General features: G+C 45.4%; 6 protein-coding genes across 48 annotated transcripts in view; all 6 read left to right on the plus strand.

Moving 5' to 3' along the window:
* Positions 1 to 18,767, plus strand: part of LOC142901788 (protocadherin gamma-A11-like) — a 218,723-nt gene that overhangs the window by 177,696 nt on the left and 22,260 nt on the right. The gene's annotated exons all lie outside the window — the stretch shown is intronic.
* LOC142901796 (protocadherin gamma-C5-like) lies at positions 2,060 to 4,843 on the plus strand. The gene has a single exon (XM_076046496.1). The coding sequence runs from the start codon at positions 2,333 to 2,335 to the stop codon at positions 4,826 to 4,828; it is 2,496 nt and encodes an 831-aa protein (XP_075902611.1). The 5' UTR covers positions 2,060 to 2,332; the 3' UTR covers positions 4,829 to 4,843.
* LOC142901798 (protocadherin gamma-C5-like) lies at positions 5,220 to 8,425 on the plus strand. Its single transcript, XM_076046497.1, has one exon. It carries the CDS (start codon positions 5,627 to 5,629, stop codon positions 8,108 to 8,110), a length of 2,484 nt encoding a protein of 827 aa, XP_075902612.1. The 5' UTR covers positions 5,220 to 5,626; the 3' UTR covers positions 8,111 to 8,425.
* LOC142901801 (protocadherin gamma-C5-like) lies at positions 8,778 to 11,828 on the plus strand. The gene has a single exon (XM_076046500.1). It carries the CDS (start codon positions 8,944 to 8,946, stop codon positions 11,407 to 11,409), a length of 2,466 nt encoding a protein of 821 aa, XP_075902615.1. The 5' UTR covers positions 8,778 to 8,943; the 3' UTR covers positions 11,410 to 11,828.
* LOC142901799 (protocadherin gamma-C5-like) lies at positions 11,931 to 15,093 on the plus strand. The gene has a single exon (XM_076046498.1). It carries the CDS (start codon positions 12,405 to 12,407, stop codon positions 14,874 to 14,876), a length of 2,472 nt encoding a protein of 823 aa, XP_075902613.1. The 5' UTR covers positions 11,931 to 12,404; the 3' UTR covers positions 14,877 to 15,093.
* Positions 15,294 to 18,588, plus strand: LOC142901800 (protocadherin gamma-C5-like). The gene has a single exon (XM_076046499.1). It carries the CDS (start codon positions 15,911 to 15,913, stop codon positions 18,377 to 18,379), a length of 2,469 nt encoding a protein of 822 aa, XP_075902614.1. The 5' UTR covers positions 15,294 to 15,910; the 3' UTR covers positions 18,380 to 18,588.

Consider the following 18,767-nt stretch of genomic DNA (forward strand, 5'->3'; position numbering starts at 1 on the left):
TGTTTAAATGTATCTAAATGAGACATGAGAATAAGTTCTTCAGCTCTTCTTACTAACATGCTTATATGGTTCAAGGAAAGACTTTAGTAGTGGTTCATCTTAAAGCAGCTCTTATATGAATCAATTAAGAGTGGTTGCATTATTAAGTTGTGTTTATTTGATTTTTTTATTTGTTTTGATGTTGGAGATTGAATGCACTTTAATATACTGACAAATTCATCACATTTAAGTTTACTACAACACAAAAAAAACTATTAACAAAAGATTCAATATATCAAATCAACCAAAGGCATAAATGTTTGGGGTATTCTATTCGGTTTTATTATACTATGGTGTGTGTCTTTGTGTCAGTACCCTTTATATAATAAATAAATATCATAAATAGTCTTAGACTCTTAAGGGCAACAGACACAATAGCCTGATGACAGTTTTTTTTTTGTTTTTTTTTAGAAGAACAAGTGTTTTGGTTAGTGTGGTTTCCCTGTGTGATAGATTGTGGTGACTGCCCTGTGCATAGCGGGACAGTCTCCAGTCTGCACAGGATGAGCCCATGAAGTCATCATATGACTGTTTGATCATTGAGGATAAACAAAAGAAAACCTTTCCGTCCAACTTCTACACTTTGCAAAGTGGTGCTCTTTGTAACGGTTACATTGCATGAGACTTAACATGAATTTCAAGTTTTGTATATAAGATTCCAAAATAAAATGCATGTTTTTAAACACGTTTGTGGTACATAAATAATATCGCACATTTAAATGGATTTTAAGTGTTTTATAAAAACGTGTTCATAATGTAAATAGTGAAAATCTTTATTTTATCTCACACCATGTAGCTTAAGATTCGTTCGTTTCAGGCAGTAAAGCTTCATTGGTTAACTTTCTAGTGACCCTTCAGCTGCATCGACTCCTCCCGCGTTCAGTTACACAACGGAGCTACTTCAGTGTGCCGGCCGGCTGCCGCTCTGGCTGCATGCAGCAGCAGGAGTTGGCCGCCTGTGTGGCGCTGTCCACACGCGTGGTGCTGAAAATTGCTTCGCTGCTCTCCCCCTCCCTCTCGTTGTCTCCAACGTTTTGCCTCCACATCTCCCTCTGTCGCCCACTTTGATTAAGAACTCTCGCTTCTTCCTGAGCTCAGGGGGAGAGCAAATTATTATTATTATTATTATTATTATTATTATTATTATTATTATTATTATTACAGATTCCCCTGTGTTTCATTTTTTCCCAGTTGTCCAGCCAACACAAAAACCTACAAAATATGAGGTGCTGCATGCATCCAGAACTGTAAAACTTAATGAGTAAGTGGATGTTAGTTTTCACTGTGCAAATATCTGAGAGGGAAAGACAAAGTGTATGGTAGGATGTGTGTGTGTGTGTGTGTGTGTGTGTGTGTGTGTGTGTGTGTGTGTGTATGCGTGCGCGCGTGCATTTGTATTTGGAAGAGAGAGGGGATCAGACGCCATCAGCGCTCCCCCTCCTTTTTCATTTGCTCCACAGACCTTCATCCGGGGATTTCACGTCAGCTTCTGACGTACTCTCTCGCTCACTCGCTCTATCTCTCCTTTCTCTCCCTCTCTCTGTGTGGCGAGGCTGGGAGGGGTTGATGCAGAGACAGGCTGCATTGACTTGCTTTGGCCACAGGAAGGCAACGAAGAGCCTTCTGAGCCACAGAGGCATGTGCATGTATGTTCAAGTAGAGAGACAGACACATTGCATTACATTTAACAACAGGGTTGATCATTTATTCATATTTTTTTTTAATACAATGTTAGGATTCATTGATACACTACACACAACCTTGGTGCTATTTAATCGATTTTTGTTTTTTATATATATATATATATATATATATGTATATATATATATACACATGTGTGTGTGTGTGTGTGTGTGTGTGTGTGTGTGTGCGTGTGTGTGTGTGTGTGTGTGTGTACATATAATATTTTAGTCACCATATTTTTAAATGGATAATTGGGATGATGGCTATTACGAAAAAGCGCAGTTTAATATTTTATTTACACATTATTATGCACACGGGGATTCGTTCCTTTGGAAAATATTCATGACGTCACTGTTCAGTAAGCAGCAGGGGAGCCACCATTGGTGAAAGGCGGAATATTGTATCCACCAATGAAATACAGAGCTGTACAAAGAGATCTACTCCGTCTCGTCGTGCAGCTTCAGCGTTGTACCGATTAGAATGTGCTGCACGGGAGAGGCATGCGTATACATACACAAAGCATGAAAGACGCCGTCATCTACGTGGCCGTACTGGATTACAGACCGTCTACATTTAATCGGTCCTCAAGATTGGTTTGGAGAGAGAAGAAATGGGATTTACTAAGCGAGGAATAATGAGGACCCGATTCCCTTCATGGCAGGTGTTTTTGTGGTGGCATCATTTCTTTCTCCTGTGGAGTACAATAGAGGGACAGACTCGTTACAGCATCCCGGAGGAACTGAAGCAGGGCTCTGTGGTAGGAAATCTTGCCAAAGATCTTGGCATGGTTGCGTCGGAACTGTTTCAGCGTAAATTACGGATAACCTCTGAGGCTGGTAAGCAGTATTTCAGCGTGGATTTAGGTAAGGGAGAGCTTGTGGTGATTGACAGAATAGACAGAGAGGAACTGTGCGGACAAAGACCGTCCTGCCTGCTGCCATTAGAACTAGTCATAGATAACCCCCTACAGCTACATAGAGTCGAAATTGATATACAGGATACAAATGATAATTCACCAAGTTTCGCTACTAAAGAAAAGGTTGTGAAAATTGCAGAGTCTATAAATCCAGGCGCACGTTTTCCTGTAGAAAGTGCACAGGATCCTGACGTTGGTTCGAATTCTATACGCTCCTACCTCATTAGTAAAAATGACAATTTCAAAATAGCTGTAAAAACTCACAAAGACGGACGAAAAATTCCTGAACTCGTTCTTGAGAAACCCCTCGACAGAGAGAAATTGCCCGTACACAATCTAATCCTTACTGCTGTAGATGGTGGAGATCCTGTGCGCTCAGGCACGTCTGAAATTAAAATCATAGTACTGGACAATAACGATAACGCACCACAGTTTGAGAGGCAATTGTATGAGGCCAATGTGAGCGAAAACGTGACACCTGGAACTGAAATATTACAGGTAAAAGCTACAGATGCCGACGAAGATCTGAACGGAGAAGTTGAGTATTATTTTGCTGAGCAAACGCCAGATCTTATTTTTACACTATTTGACATCAGTGCTTCAAGTGGAGCTATTACTGTCAAAGGGGCGTTAGACCATGAAGCAAACGCTGTGCACAGATTTGACATTACTGCCAAAGATAAGGGCAATCCGCAGATGGATGGACATTGCAGCGTTGAAGTAAAGATAGTAGATATTAACGACAATACCCCCGAAATCGTCGTGACCTCCCTAACGACACCTGTTAGGGAAAATGCTGCAATTGGAACAGTGATTGCTCTGTTAAGCGCAAAAGACCCGGATGCAGGAAACAATGGAAAAGTTATGTTGAGCGTATCCTCAAAATCACCATTTAAGTTGAACCCATCCGTTTCTAATCATTACTCCTTAGTGACAAGTGGGTCACTTGACCGTGAAAATCATGGCCAGTACCGAGTCAAGATAAGGGCCACTGATTCTGGAAAGCCCCCATTGTCGAGCGAAAAAGAAATAATTGTTGAACTGCTGGATGTAAATGACAACCCACCGGTCTTCTCTCAGCCTTCTTATGTCGTTTATGTTAAAGAGAATAATCCGCCTGGGAGAATTCTGTGCTCAGTGAGTGCAAGCGATCTTGATTTTGGTGAGAACGCAAAAATCTCTTACTCTATACTGGACTCTAAAGTGCAGGACGTCTCCGTCTCGTCGTACGTTTACATCAACTCGGACAATGGCAGCATCTACAGCATGCACTCGTTTGACTATGAGAAGCTGAAGGTGTTTGAGATTCACGTGCAGGCAAAGGATCAGGGCTCTCCGTCTCTCAGCAGCAACGCCACCGTCCATGTTTTCATCCTGGACCAGAACGACAACGCCCCCGCTGTCATTTACCCCTCGTCCGCTGCCCTGGGCTCCCTAGCCCATCAGAGGATGCCCCGCTCCGCCAAAATGGGCCACCTGGTCACCAAGGTGACGGCGGTGGACGCTGACTCGGGCCATAACGCCTGGATCTCGTACAGGCTGACGGAGGCCACGGACGCGTCTCTGTTCACTGTCAATCAGTACACAGGGGAGGTGAGGACTAAACGCACTGTGTTGGAGCAGGACGACTCCTCTCAGAGGTTGCTCATTGAGATCAAGGACGACGGGGAACCGGTCCAGTCCGCCACCGTCACGGTGTCCATTCTGCTGGAGGACGGCTTGCACGAGCCCATCTTAGACCTCCGCCACAAAGTGTCCGAGCCCAGCAAGAAAACTGGCAGAATGGCCCTTTATCTCATCATGTCTCTGGCCTCGGTGTCCGTGCTGTCACTGCTGACTTTTGTCATCTTGGCGGTCAAATGCATGAGGAACAGCAGAGGCAGTGGCAGCTGCTGCTGCGCGAGACACAGCGAGTGCGACGATTACAAGAACCCCAACAGAAACCTGCAGATTCAGCTCAACACTGACGGACCCATAAAGTATGTGGAGGTCCTGGGAGGAGACATGTTGTCTCAGAGTCAGTCGTTCAGGTCGTGCATGTCTCCCATGTCAGAGTACAGTGACTTCACGCTGATTAAACCCAGCAGCACCACTGACTTTAAGGAGGTGATCAGTGTCCTGGATGCGTCTTTGCCCGACAGCACCTGGACCTTTGAGAGCCAGCAGGTGAGCAAAATATGCAATTCTTAATCTTTAAGGTTGTACATTAAACATGGCTTTCTTTCTTTTTTTTCTTTTTTTTTTTTAGAATAGACTTCCAAAATGACGTTCCACAGCGAATGAACAAGCATGCATTCATAGCTATTCCACTGTTCAGCACCACAAAGGTGGACAGCGATTTTTCCAGCTAAGCACAACTGAAACTGCCACCTCTATCTCTTTTTCTCTCTCTCCTTCTCTCTTTCTCGCTCTCCATCTCTCTCTCTCTCTTTGTCTCTCTCCCTCCCTGCTGTAATTTCATTAAAACAGTAATATACCTTTAAGGTACTTGTTCTTTCGTTATTATAGATTGGAAAATTCTGTCACTGCAATTGCCATTAATTAGATTTTGGTTTATTGTTTTTTTAAATCTCTATTTTCTAACACTAGGGAAATGTAAAACGTATTTTTTGAAACCACGAATGACTTTGGTCCAAATGAATGTTGAAATGGAGCGTTGGCGGTCGCTTTAAGCGTGTTGATCAGAGTCGCTCTCATTGGACGGTGTAGCGGGAGGCTGTGCACCAATAGGATTCAGAACTGTACAAAGCAATCCAGTCCCTCCTCCCCCATTCGGCTCACAGCTCTCACATGAAGAAAAGAGCCAGAGCTGAGACACAGCAAATGAGCTCGTATTTTGTTACATTTTTTATATAACTTATTGTAATTTTTCCGTCATGGTCTTTGTGTGTGGTAAATTTTCTCCTGGACTAACATCTGCGGTGATGGATTACTATTTCCTTGTGTACAACATGCTGGCTGGAATTATTGTATTATAGCGGACCGAAGATGACAAAGAGAATAGGATACCGAGACTGGAGACGGCAGGCGCTGTGGTGGCATCATTTCTTCCTCTTGTGGACTATCATTCACGGTCAGACTCGTTACAGCATCCCGGAGGAACTGAAACAGGGATCTGTGGTAGGAAATCTAGCCAAAGATCTGGGTTTGGGACTGTCAGATGTTTTTGACCGTAAGCTTCGCGTCGCCTCTGAGGCTGGAAAGCAGTATTTCAGCGTGGATGCGGGGAAGGGCGAGCTGGTGGTGAATGACAGGATAGACAGAGAGGCTTTATGCACACAAAGCCCGAGCTGTGTCCTGCCTCTGCAAGTGGTTGTTGAAAATCCCTTGCAGTCGCATAGAATAGAAGTGGAAATAAGAGACGTAAATGACAACACTCCTCGTTTTTTGACGGAGGAAATTAATCTTAAAATGTCCGAATCAGTAGCCGTTGGTAAACGATTTCCGTTGGAGAGCGCTACGGACCCTGACGTGGGCAGCAATTCTTTGAAAACTTATTCTCTGAGTAAAAACGAGTTTTTTTCTCTAAAATTAAAAGATGCTAAAAACGGAAACTCTGCTCCGGAGTTGGTGTTGGAGAAGTCATTAGACCGGGAAAAGCTTGCTGCTCACCACCTCGTGTTAACGGCAATAGATGGAGGAAATCCTGTCAAAACGGGCACCAGTAAGATTATGATCACTGTACTTGATGCGAATGACAATTTTCCAGTATTTAGTGAGAATGAATACAAAGTATATTTGAAGGAAAATAGCACGGTAGGCACGTTTGTTATAAAACTTACGGCTACAGATGAAGATGACGGTCTTAATGGTGAGGTTAGTTATTCCTTTGGTTCCCGGACTCCAGATTACGTGTTGTCAACATTTAAAATTGATGAAATAACAGGGACCATGGTATTAAGTGGAAAACTGGATTACGAGAGCTCGAAGTTATATCTCATTGATATAACTGCTAAAGATAAGGGAGCTCCTGAAATGGAGGGTCACTGTCGTGTACAAGTGGAAATAAAGGACGTGAATGACAATTCTCCAGAAATTGTAATCAATTCGAAACCAAGTTCAGTGCGCGAAGACGCGCCAGATGGCACAGTCGTCGCATTGATCAGTGCAAGAGACCTCGACTCTGGAGAGAATAGCAAAGTGATATTAAAACTCACCAAAAATTCTCCTTTCACTCTGAAACCATCGTTCTCTAATAATTATGAACTCGTAACAAGTGTCAGTTTAGACCGAGAGGAAGTCTCACAGTATAATATCGAGATAACAGCCACTGATTCAGGCTCTCCTCCTCTGTCCAGTAAGAAAATTATTCCCATCAGCATCACTGATGTGAATGACAACCCTCCTGTATTCACTCAGCGCTCCTATAATGTCTATTTAAAAGAGAATGGTGTCCCAGGCTCTATACTGTACTCAGTATCAGCATCTGATGTGGATTTTGGTGACAACGCAAAAATCTCTTACTCTATACTGGACTCTAAAGTGCAGGACGTCTCCGTCTCGTCGTACGTTTACATCAACTCGGACAATGGCAGCATCTACAGCATGCACTCGTTTGACTATGAGAAGCTGAAGGTATTTGAGATTCAGGTGCAGGCAAAGGATCAGGGCTCTCCGTCTCTCAGCAGCAACGCCACCGTCCATGTTTTCATCCTGGACCAGAACGACAACGCCCCCGCTGTCATTTACCCCTCGTCCGCTGCCCTGGGCTCCCTGGCCCATCAGAGGATGCCCCGCTCCGCCAAAATGGGCCACCTGGTCACCAAGGTGACGGCGGTGGACGCTGACTCGGGCCATAACGCCTGGATCTCGTACAGGCTGACGGAGGCCACGGACGCGTCTCTGTTCACTGTCAATCAGTACACAGGGGAGGTGAGGACTAAACGCGCTGTGTTGGAGCAGGACGACTCCTCTCAGAGGTTGCTCATTGAGATCAAGGACGACGGCGAACCGGTCCAGTCCGCCACCGTCACGGTGTCCATTCTGCTGGAGGACGGCTTGCACGAGCCCATCTTAGACCTCCGCCACAAAGTGTCCGAGCCCAGCAAGAAAACTGGCAGAATAGCCCTTTATCTCATCATGTCTCTGGCCTCGGTGTCCGTGCTGTCACTGCTGACTTTTGTCATCTTGGCGGTCAAATGCATGAGGAACAGCAGAGGCAGTGGCAGCTGCTGCTGCGCGAGACACAGCGAGTGCGACGATTACAAGAACCCCAACAGAAACCTGCAGATTCAGCTCAACACTGACGGACCCATAAAGTATGTGGAGGTCCTGGGAGGAGACATGTTGTCTCAGAGTCAGTCGTTCAGGTCGTGCATGTCTCCCATGTCAGAGTACAGTGACTTCACGCTGATTAAACCCAGCAGCACCACTGACTTTAAGGAGGTGATCAGTGTCCTGGATGCGTCTTTGCCCGACAGCACCTGGACCTTTGAGAGCCAGCAGGTGAGCAAAATATGCATTTTTTTTTAATTTATACCTAAAACATGGCTGTTCAAGTATTTATATTTAGAACAGACACTTCCAAAATGACGTTCCACAACGAATGAACAAGCATTCATTCCACCGTTCAGCACCACAAAGGTGGACAGCGATTTTTCCGCCTACACACAACTGAAACTGCCCCCTCTTTCTGTCTATCTGTCTCTCTCCTTCACACTTTCTCTGTCTCTCTCTCTCTCTCCCCCCTTCGCGCTCTCTCTCTCTCTCTCTCCCTCGTTCTCCACACCCATCCAATCCGCATTAACTTAATTAAAAACCTACATTATTATATATAATAATATACCTTCATGACACTTGCTCTTTCAATATTATAGATTTTAAAATTATGTCACTGCTATTGTCAGCCATCACTTAGATTAAGAAAAAAAAAAAAAAAAAAAAGAATAATCTCTGTTTTCTAACACTATCGAAATGTAAAACATATTTTTTGAAACCATGAATGACTTTGGTCCAAATGAATGTTGAAATGGAGCGTTGGCGGTCACTTTAAGCGTGTCGATCAGAGTCGCTCTCATTGGACGGTGTAGCGGGAGGCTGTGCACCAATAGGATTCAGAACTGTACAAAGCAATCCAGTCCCTCCTCCCCCATTCGGCTCACAGCTCTCACATGAAGAAAAGAGCCAGAGCTGAGACACAGCAAATGAGCTCGTATTTTGTTACATTTTTTATATAAATTATTATAATTTTTCCGTCATGGTCTCTGTGTGTGGCATATTTTATCCCGGACTAACATCTGCCGTAATGGATTACGTTTTTCGAGCATACATGTTGGCTGGAATTATTGTATTATAGCGGACCGAGGATGACAAAGAGAATAGGATACCGAGACTGGAGACGGCAGGCGCTGTGGTGGCATCATTTCTTCCTCTTGTGGACTAGCATTCACGGACAGACCCGTTACAGCATCCCGGAGGAACTGAAACAGGGATCTGTGGTAGGAAATCTAGCCAAAGATCTGGGTTTGGGACTGTCCGAGATTTTTGACCGTAAGCTCCGCGTCGCTTCTGAGGCTGGAAAGCAGTATTTCAGCGTGGATGCGGGGAAGGGCGAGCTGGTGGTGGATGACAGGATAGACAGAGAGGCGTTGTGCGGGCAAAGCGCGATTTGTGTTCTACCACTGCAGGTGGTGATTGAGGACCCGTTACAATTATTTCGTGTCGAGGTGGAAATACAAGACAGCAATGATAACGCTCCTAGATTTCCGTCAAGTGATATCACGTTGGAGGTCGCTGAATCTACGGGTTTAGGGGTTCGCTTTCCGTTGGAGAGTGCCGTCGACCCAGACGCTGGTAGCAATTCATTAAAGTCTTACACTCTAAGCAAAGACGAATGTTTCAATATCAGAATTAAAGAAGTTGCGGGTGGAAGAAAAATCCCGGAATTAATAATTGCAAAAAATCTAGACAGAGAGAAAAAAGCTGTTCATAAACTTCTGCTAACAGCTTTAGATGGAGGCAACCCTGTTAAATCGGGGACAGCTCAGGTATCTATTAAAGTCCTGGACATCAACGATAATGTGCCAGTTTTTGAAAAGACGTTGTACAAAGCATCAGTCAGCGAAAACGCTGCAGACGGCGCACTGATAATACAAACAAAAGCGTCAGACCTGGACGATGGTCAAAACGGAGATATTGAATATTCATTTGGTGCTCACACTCCGGAAACGATTACCGCTGTTTTCAGGATAGATCAAACGTCGGGAGCTGTTTATCTGAAAGGGCAGCTAGACTTTGAAATGATGACAAATTATGAATTAGATATTAGCGCAAAGGACAAAGGCATTCCAAGGATGGAGGGTCACTGCACGGTACATGTTGAAGTTTTGGATGTTAATGATAACGCCCCAGAAATAATTCTTACTTCACATCCAAAACCTTTACGTGAAGACTCCCCTCGTGGCACCGTAGTGGCTTTAATCAGTGCCAGAGACCTGGACTCAAAAGTAAACGGCAATGTCACACTGCAGCTACTCAAAAAATCGCCTTTTGCTTTAAAGCCATCCTTTTCACAAAATTATGCGCTGGTTACCAGTGGTCTGTTAGACCGAGAAAACTTCTCAGAATATAATATCGAGATAACAGCCACTGATTCAGGCTCCCCTCCTCTGTCCAGTAAGAAAGTTATTCCCATCAGCATCACTGATGTGAATGACAACCCTCCTGTATTCAGCCAGCGCTCCTATAATGTCTATTTAAAAGAGAATGGTGTCCCGGGCTCTATACTGTACTCAGTATCAGCATCTGATGTGGATTTTGGTGAGAACGCAAAAATCTCTTACTCTATACTGGACTCTAAAGTGCAGGACGTTTCCGTCTCGTCGTACGTTTACATCAACTCGGACAACGGCAGCATCTACAGCATGCACTCGTTTGACTATGAGAAGCTGAAGGTGTTTGAGATTCAGGTGCAGGCAAAGGATCAGGGCTCTCCGTCTCTCAGCAGCAACGCCACCGTCCATGTTTTCATCCTGGACCAGAACGACAACGCCCCCGCTGTTATTTACCCCTCATCCGCTGCCCTGGGCTCCCTGGCCCATCAGAGGATGCCCCGCTCCGCCAAAATGGGCCACCTGGTCACCAAGGTGACGGCGGTGGACGCTGACTCGGGCCATAACGCCTGGATCTCGTACAGGCTGACGGAGGCCACGGACGCGTCTCTGTTCACTGTCAATCAGTACACAGGGGAGGTGAGGACTAAACGCGCTGTGTTGGAGCAAGACGACTCCTCTCAGAGGTTGCTCATTGAGATCAAGGACGACGGGGAACCGGTCCAGTCCGCCACCGTCACGGTGTCCATTCTGCTGGAGGACGGCTTGCACGAGCCCATCTTAGACCTCCGCCACAAAGTGTCCGAGCCCAGCAAGAAAACTGGCAGAATGGCCCTTTATCTCATCATGTCTCTGGCCTCGGTGTCCGTGCTGTCACTGCTGACTTTTGTCATCTTGGCGGTCAAATGCATGAGGAACAGCAGAGGCAGCGGCATCTGCTGCTGCGCGAGACACAGCGAGTGCGACGATTACAAGAACCCCAACAGAAACCTGCAGATTCAGCTCAACACTGACGGACCCATAAAGTATGTGGAGGTCCTGGGAGGAGACATGTTGTCTCAGAGTCAGTCGTTCAGGTCGTGCATGTCTCCCATGTCAGAGTACAGTGACTTCACGCTGATTAAACCCAGCAGCACCACTGACTTTAAGGAGGTGATCAGTGTCCTGGATGCGTCTTTGCCCGACAGCACCTGGACCTTTGAGAGCCAGCAGGTGAGCTGAAAGCAAAATTCTTTCAAATTTGTGTTTTTGTCCCTTTCAAGGAAATCTTTAGATTTGGGTTGATCACTTAGTCAACAAGGACGTATTTTTCCTAGCTTTTTCCCTGTTCAGCACCACAAAGGTGGACAGCGACTAATGAACTCAGTAAAGCCTACTTGCAAGTGTAACTGCCCCTTTTTTTTTATCTCCCTGCTGTACTCACTTGACAACAGTACCTTTTAAATGCATGTGATATGTTTGTGATCTGGCAAATGCATATTAATGATAATTACCGTGTACAATGTACAAAAATAATAATAATCTCTAAGCCCATATGTTGTGAGGAGGTTGTGGTGAAAAGAACAAAAAACAAACAAATCAATTTTATATGCTAATATACTGTTGCAGCACCACTCGTGTTTTCGATTTAATGACGTCACATTTTTGTATTTTTTTCAATATGCTTGTTGTTTTTTTATTTTAACAAAAACAATCTCAACATCTATTTTTTTTTAATGCGGCAGTGTATTATTATTTATTAACATATAGTATCAAATAGTCTCTTACTTTTAGTAATTAAAAGCGACACATTGTAATACAAAGCAAAAAAACCAACGTATTAAAAAATACTCATGTTCATTTAATCCAACAAATTCAATGCATTGTATATTTTAGTGGCAGCGCTTTATCTGAACATATGGGTGTTTGGCTTTTGAGTGGATGGAGGCTTGAAGCGTTGCGCCAATCGCGTCAGGAGTTGCACAAAGGGATCTACTCCCTCCCCCTTCACCCACCACTGTAGACAGTTCATTGCTCTGCGAGTGAGATGGGATGAACACCCGCTAATACTGCACATGCGAAATGTCCAACATTTAAATGTAATCTCGCGATGGACGCACATAGAATTTACAGTGAGGATTATGGTCGCCTTCGGTGGATTTTTACTTCGAATTGTTTTTGTTTTATTTTGACCAATTCTTTGATGGGGAATAATCTTCCATTGTAGCGGACCGGAGATGACAAAGAAAGGAGGATACAGAGACTGGAGATGGCAGGCGCTGTGGCGGCTTCGTTTTTTCCTCTTGTGGACTACAGTAAACGGTCAGACTCGTTACAGCATCCCGGAGGAGCTGGAACTGGGCTCGACAGTAGGAAATCTAGCCAAAGATTTGGGTTTGGGACTGTCAGAGATTTTTGACCGTAAACTGCGCGTCGCCTCTGAGGCTGGTAAGCAGTATTTCAGCGTGGATGCGGGGAAGGGCGAGCTGGTGGTGAATGACAGGATAGACAGAGAGGCTTTATGCGCACAAAGCTCGACTTGTGTTCTACCACTGCAGGTCGTAGTGGAGAATCCGCTGCAGTTACATCGGATAGAAGTGGAAATACGGGACGTGAACGACAATTCCCCTGATTTTCTTAAAAACGAGCATGTCATAGAGATGTCCGAATCGACCGTTGTGGGTGTGCGTTTTCCCCTAGAGAGCGCAGAAGACCCGGACGTTGGAAATAACGCTTTGAAAACATACACGCTAAGCAGAGATGAATGTTTCACTCTGAAGGTCAAAGAGATTGAAAATGGGCGAAAAATTCCCGAATTGGTGTTAAACAAATCATTAGACCGTGAGAAAAAAGCCACTCACAATTTGTTTCTTACTGCTATTGATGGAGGAAACCCGGCCAAGTCCGGAACTTCGAAAATAACAATTAAAGTACTGGATAATAACGACAATGGCCCATTATTCGAAAAAACACTTTATAAAATTTCTGTTCAAGAAAACAGTGCAAACGGCTCCTTTGTCGTTACAACAAAGGCGACCGATATAGATGAGGGTCCGAACGGGGAAATTGAATACTCTCTTGGCATGCACACGCCACCATCGGTGTTGTCATTGTTTTATATAGATGCAGTGACGGGAGACATTTATCTGAAAAATCAACTTGACCGAGAAAATAAAGCCTCATATCGAATTGATATTAGTGCCAAAGACAAAGGCTTGCCTAAAATGGAGGGTCACTGCAGTGTTCAGGTTGATGTCCTGGATGTAAATGACAATGCACCAGAAATTATACTAACTTCCAAACCCACATCTGTGCCGGAGGACTCAAGCAGCGGGACAGTCGTTGCTTTGCTTAGTGTCCGGGACCTGGACTCTGGTGACAACAGTAAAGTGACATTACAGCTCCCAAAAAAATCTCCCTTTAATCTAAAACCATCATTTTCTAATAATTATGCACTGGTTACCAGTGGTGCGTTAGACCGAGAGACTGTCTCTGATTATAATATTGAGATAACAGCCACTGATTCGGGCTCTCCTCCTCTGTCCAGTAAGAAAATTATTCCTGTCAGCATCACTGATGTGAATGACAACCCTCCTGTATTCACTCAGCGCTCCTATAATGTCTATTTAAAAGAGAATGGTGTCCCAGGCTCTATACTGTACTCAGTATCAGCATCTGATGTGGATTTTGGTGAGAACGCAAAAATCTCTTACTCTATACTGGACTCTAAAGTGCAGGACGTTTCCGTCTCGTCGTACGTTTACATCAACTCGGACAACGGCAGCATCTACAGCATGCACTCGTTTGACTATGAGAAGCTGAAGGTGTTTGAGATTCAGGTGCAGGCAAAGGATCAGGGCTCTCCGTCTCTCAGCAGCAACGCCACCGTCCATGTTTTCATCCTGGACCAGAACGACAACGCCCCCGCTGTCATTTACCCCTCGTCCGCTGCCCTGGGCTCCCTGGCCCATCAGAGGATGCCCCGCTCCGCCAAAATGGGCCACCTGGTCACCAAGGTGACGGCGGTGGACGCTGACTCGGGCCATAACGCCTGGATCTCGTACAGGCTGACGGAGGCCACGGACGCGTCTCTGTTCACTGTCAATCAGTACACAGGGGAGGTGAGGACTAAACGCGCTGTGTTGGAGCAGGACGACTCCTCTCAGAGGTTGCTCATTGAGATCAAGGACGACGGGGAACCGGTCCAGTCCGCCACCGTCACGGTGTCCATTCTGCTGGAGGACGGCTTGCACGAGCCCATCTTAGACCTCCGCCACAAAGTGTCCGAGCCCAGCAAGAAAACTGGCAGAATGGCCCTTTATCTCATCATGTCTCTGGCCTCGGTGTCCGTGCTGTCACTGCTGACTTTTGTCATCTTGGCGGTCAAATGCATGAGGAACAGCAGAGGCAGCGGCAGCTGCTGTTGCGCGAGACACAGCGAGTGCGACGATTACAAGAACCCCAACAGAAACCTGCAGATTCAGCTCAACACTGACGGACCCATAAAGTATGTGGAGGTCCTGGGAGGAGACATGTTGTCTCAGAGTCAGTCGTTCAGGTCGTGCATGTCTCCCATGTCAGAGTACAGTGACTTCACGCTGATTAAACCCAGCAGCACCACTGACTTTAAGGAGGTGATCAGTGTCCTGGATGCGTCTTTGCCCGACAGCACCTGGACCTTTGAGAGCCAGCAGGTGAGCTTGAAATAATACATTCATCTCAATTTTGCCGTTTAAATGCAACTTTCACATGATGTGGTTCATATCTGGCCTTTTTTATGTCGACTGGCCTGCTTTGGCTGAGGCCTGCTTTGTAACGTGTCACAATTTGTTACTTTGGAACTTGTCTTCACTTTCCTGTTTAGTCTTTTCTCTCATTTAAAATGATTTTTTCATGATCCTTTGGCTTTTCTCTTTCTATAAATCTACTGGCCTTTGTATGATGACAATTCAACCTTAAAGATAAAATGAAAAAAGTATGATGTTTATCGTGTTTTGAGTATTTACTTTCGTCAATTCGCCAAAAATATTTCTGCTTTCATTTGTTATTATTATTATTATTATTTTTTTTTTTTTTCATTACCAGCAAACAGTTAATTTATGAAGCCGAAATTTTGAGGGGCTTAAAATGTGTTATTTAATAGTTTTTCGAGATACATATCTTTGCATTGTAGTTGCAAGTATGGGCAAGCAGGCACGATCGTTACTTCCTAACACACAGGCACGCACTCACTCACTCACGCAGTTACACACACACACACACACACACACACACACACACACACACACACACACACACACACACACACACACACACTATTTAGCTTATGTATCTTTGCTTTTCTGACAGCGTGTACGCAACCTGTGGAACGCGAATTCTTCCCACAAATACAGGCAGAGCCTTTAAGCAGCGTCTGTGTCTTTAATAGCAATGCTCACCCCCTCCCTCAGCCTATCTTTTATTTTATTGGACGGTAGAGCAGGAGACTGTGCACCAATGAAACACAGGACTGTACAAAGAGATCCACTCCCTCCCCCCTCGCAGTCTCACCACCGTTCACATTTTCATTACAACGAGCTGGATGTGACGGAGTGATGCTCTTGACGGATTTTTTACCATATCGATCTGAATTTTCTTGCGACATGAAAGGATTTTGGATATTTGGAGTCGGTCATTTTTTGGATGGAAACTGACGGAAACTTAATGATTACCCCAATGTAAAATTGTTTTTATCGCATCGGGTATGACAAAGACAATAGGATGCGGGGACTGGAGATGGCAGGCGCTTCGGTGGCATCATTTCTTCCTCTTGTGGACTACAATACACGGACAGACCCGTTACAGCATCCCGGAGGAACTGAAACAGGGATCTGTGGTAGGAAATCTAGCCAAAGATCTGGGTTTAGGACTGTCCGAGATTTTTGACCGTAAGCTCCGCGTCGCCTCTGAGGCTGGAAAGCAGTATTTAAGCGTGGATGCGGGGAAGGGCGAGCTGGTGGTGGATGACAGGATAGACAGAGAGGCGTTGTGCGGACAAAGCACCTCCTGTGTTTTACCTCTGCAGGCCGTTCTTGAAAACCCTCTAAGCCTACACCAGATCCAGGTGGAAATAAAAGATATAAATGACAACTCGCCAAATTTTTATACAAAGGACCTCTCTTTAAGAATTCCTGAAACAGCGGCAGTGGGAACTCGTTTTACGTTGGAGTCTGCAGAAGACTCTGACGTTGGCATTAATTCAGTGAAATCGTATGTGTTGACAAAAAACGAGTGTTTTTCATTGAAAATGAAGGAAGTTGAGGACGGTAAATCTGTGCCGGAGTTGGTGCTGGAGAAACCTCTCGACCGAGAGAAGAAAGCGGTTCATCAGCTGCTGCTCACGGCAGTAGACGGCGGAAACCCGGTCATGTCTGGCACCTCTGAGATCACTGTCACAGTGCTCGACGCAAATGATAATTTTCCAGTGTTTGAAAAGAATGTTTATAAAGTTTCAGTACGTGAAAATACCGTAAAAGACACATTCATCATAAAGATTGTAGCAAATGACGCCGACGAGGGTCCGAACGCAGAAATTAAATTTTCGTTTAGCTCGCGGACTCCCGAGTCTGTCTCCTCCGCGTTTGAGATAAATTCAATAACAGGGGAAATATTTTTGAAAGGGGCATTAGATTATGAAACAACACCATCGTACAAAATTGAAATAAGTGCAAAAGACAATGGTCAGCCGGAGACGGAGAGCCACTGCCGCTTACAGATAGACGTTGTAGATGTGAATGATAATGTACCAGAAATTATCCTCACATCTATTCCGCAGCCAGTGCGAGAAGACGCGCCGAGTGGTACAGTTGTGGCTTTGCTGAACGCACGTGATGCTGACTCGGGAAATAATAGCAAAGTTACACTGCTATTACCTAAAGGGTCCCCATTTGCTTTGAAACCGTCATTTTCGAAAAACTATGCACTGGTTACCAGTGGTGCATTAGACCGAGAGACTGTCTCTGATTACAATATCGAGATAACAGCCACTGATTCAGGCTCTCCTCCTCTGTCCAGTAAGAAAATTATTCCTGTCAGCATCACTGATGTGAATGACAACCCTCCTGTATTCAGCCAGCGCTCCTATAATGTCTATTTAAAAGAGAATGGTGTCCCAGGCTCTATACTGTACTCAGTATCAGCATCTGATGTGGATTTTGGTGAGAACGCAAAAATCTCTTACTCTATACTGGACTCTAAAGTGCAGGACGTTTCCGTCTCGTCGTACGTTTACATCAACTCGGACAACGGCAGCATCTACAGCATGCACTCGTTTGACTATGAGAAGCTGAAGGTGTTTGAGATTCAGGTGCAGGCAAAGGATCAGGGCTCTCCGTCTCTCAGCAGCAACGCCACCGTCCATGTTTTCATCCTGGACCAGAACGACAACGCCCCCGCTGTTATTTACCCCTCGTCCGCTGCCCTGGGCTCCCTGGCCCATCAGAGGATGCCCCGCTCCGCCAAAATGGGCCACCTGGTCACCAAGGTGACGGCGGTGGACGCTGACTCGGGCCATAACGCCTGGATCTCGTACAGGCTGACGGAGGCCACGGACGCGTCTCTGTTCACTGTCAATCAGTACACAGGGGAGGTGAGGACTAAACGCGCTGTGTTGGAGCAGGACGACTCCTCTCAGAGGCTGCTCATTGAGATCAAGGACGACGGGGAACCGGTCCAGTCCGCCACCGTCACGGTGTCCATTCTGCTGGAGGACGGTTTGCACGAGCCCATCTTAGACCTCCGCCACAAAGTGTCTGAGCCCAGCAAGAAAACTGGCAGAATGGCCCTTTATCTCATCATGTCTCTGGCCTCGGTGTCCGTGCTGTCACTGCTGACTTTTGTCATCTTGGCGGTCAAATGCATGAGGAACAGCAGAGGCAGCGGCAGCTGCTGCTGCGCGAGACACAGCGAGTGCGACGATTACAAGAACCCCAACAGAAACCTGCAGATTCAGCTCAACACTGACGGACCCATAAAGTATGTGGAGGTCCTGGGAGGAGACATGTTGTCTCAGAGTCAGTCGTTCAGGTCGTGTATGTCTCCCATGTCAGAGTACAGTGACTTCACGCTGATTAAACCCAGCAGCACCACTGACTTTAAGGAGGTGATCAGTGTCCTGGATGCGTCTTTGCCCGACAGCACCTGGACCTTTGAGAGCCAGCAGGTGAGCAGATGACACAATATCTTTAGACAAGTAATCTAGACATGGCTTTTGTTTGTTTGTTTTGTCTCTTTGCAAGACATCATAGAAAGCGGTTTAACAGATTGAAGCGTTGAGATTTTTCCTAATTCAGCACCACGCTGGTGGACAGCAACTTGTGAACTCAGTGAAACCTTGAAAGTGTAACTCCTATTTTTCTTGACATCTCAAACAGTTTTCATTGATATCTTTGTAATCTGGCAAGTACGTATCTATCCATCTAGCGTTCTATCTATCTATCTATCTATCTATCTATCTATCTATCTATCTATCTATCTATCTATCCATCTAGTGCTTTCTGTCTCAAGAATTGGTTTTCATGTTAATAACCTTTTTTCAGCACTGCATTTTAGACAGCAAAATC

The sequence above is a fragment of the Nelusetta ayraudi genome, unplaced genomic scaffold, assembly GCF_046127955.1.
Source record: "Nelusetta ayraudi isolate G7.1 ecotype Tasmania unplaced genomic scaffold, CSIRO-AGI_Nayr_v1 ptg000090l, whole genome shotgun sequence".
NCBI lineage: Eukaryota > Metazoa > Chordata > Actinopteri > Tetraodontiformes > Monacanthidae > Nelusetta > Nelusetta ayraudi.

What these genes read in the sequence shown, in the direction of transcription:
- LOC142901801 (XM_076046500.1), top strand. Translation starts at nt 8,944, where the DNA reads ATGACAAAGAGAATAGGATACCGAGACTGGAGACGGCAGGCGCTGTGG.
- LOC142901800 (XM_076046499.1), top strand. Translation starts at nt 15,911, where the DNA reads ATGACAAAGACAATAGGATGCGGGGACTGGAGATGGCAGGCGCTTCGG.
- LOC142901799 (XM_076046498.1), top strand. Translation starts at nt 12,405, where the DNA reads ATGACAAAGAAAGGAGGATACAGAGACTGGAGATGGCAGGCGCTGTGG.
- LOC142901796 (XM_076046496.1), top strand. Translation starts at nt 2,333, where the DNA reads ATGGGATTTACTAAGCGAGGAATAATGAGGACCCGATTCCCTTCATGG.
- LOC142901798 (XM_076046497.1), top strand. Translation starts at nt 5,627, where the DNA reads ATGACAAAGAGAATAGGATACCGAGACTGGAGACGGCAGGCGCTGTGG.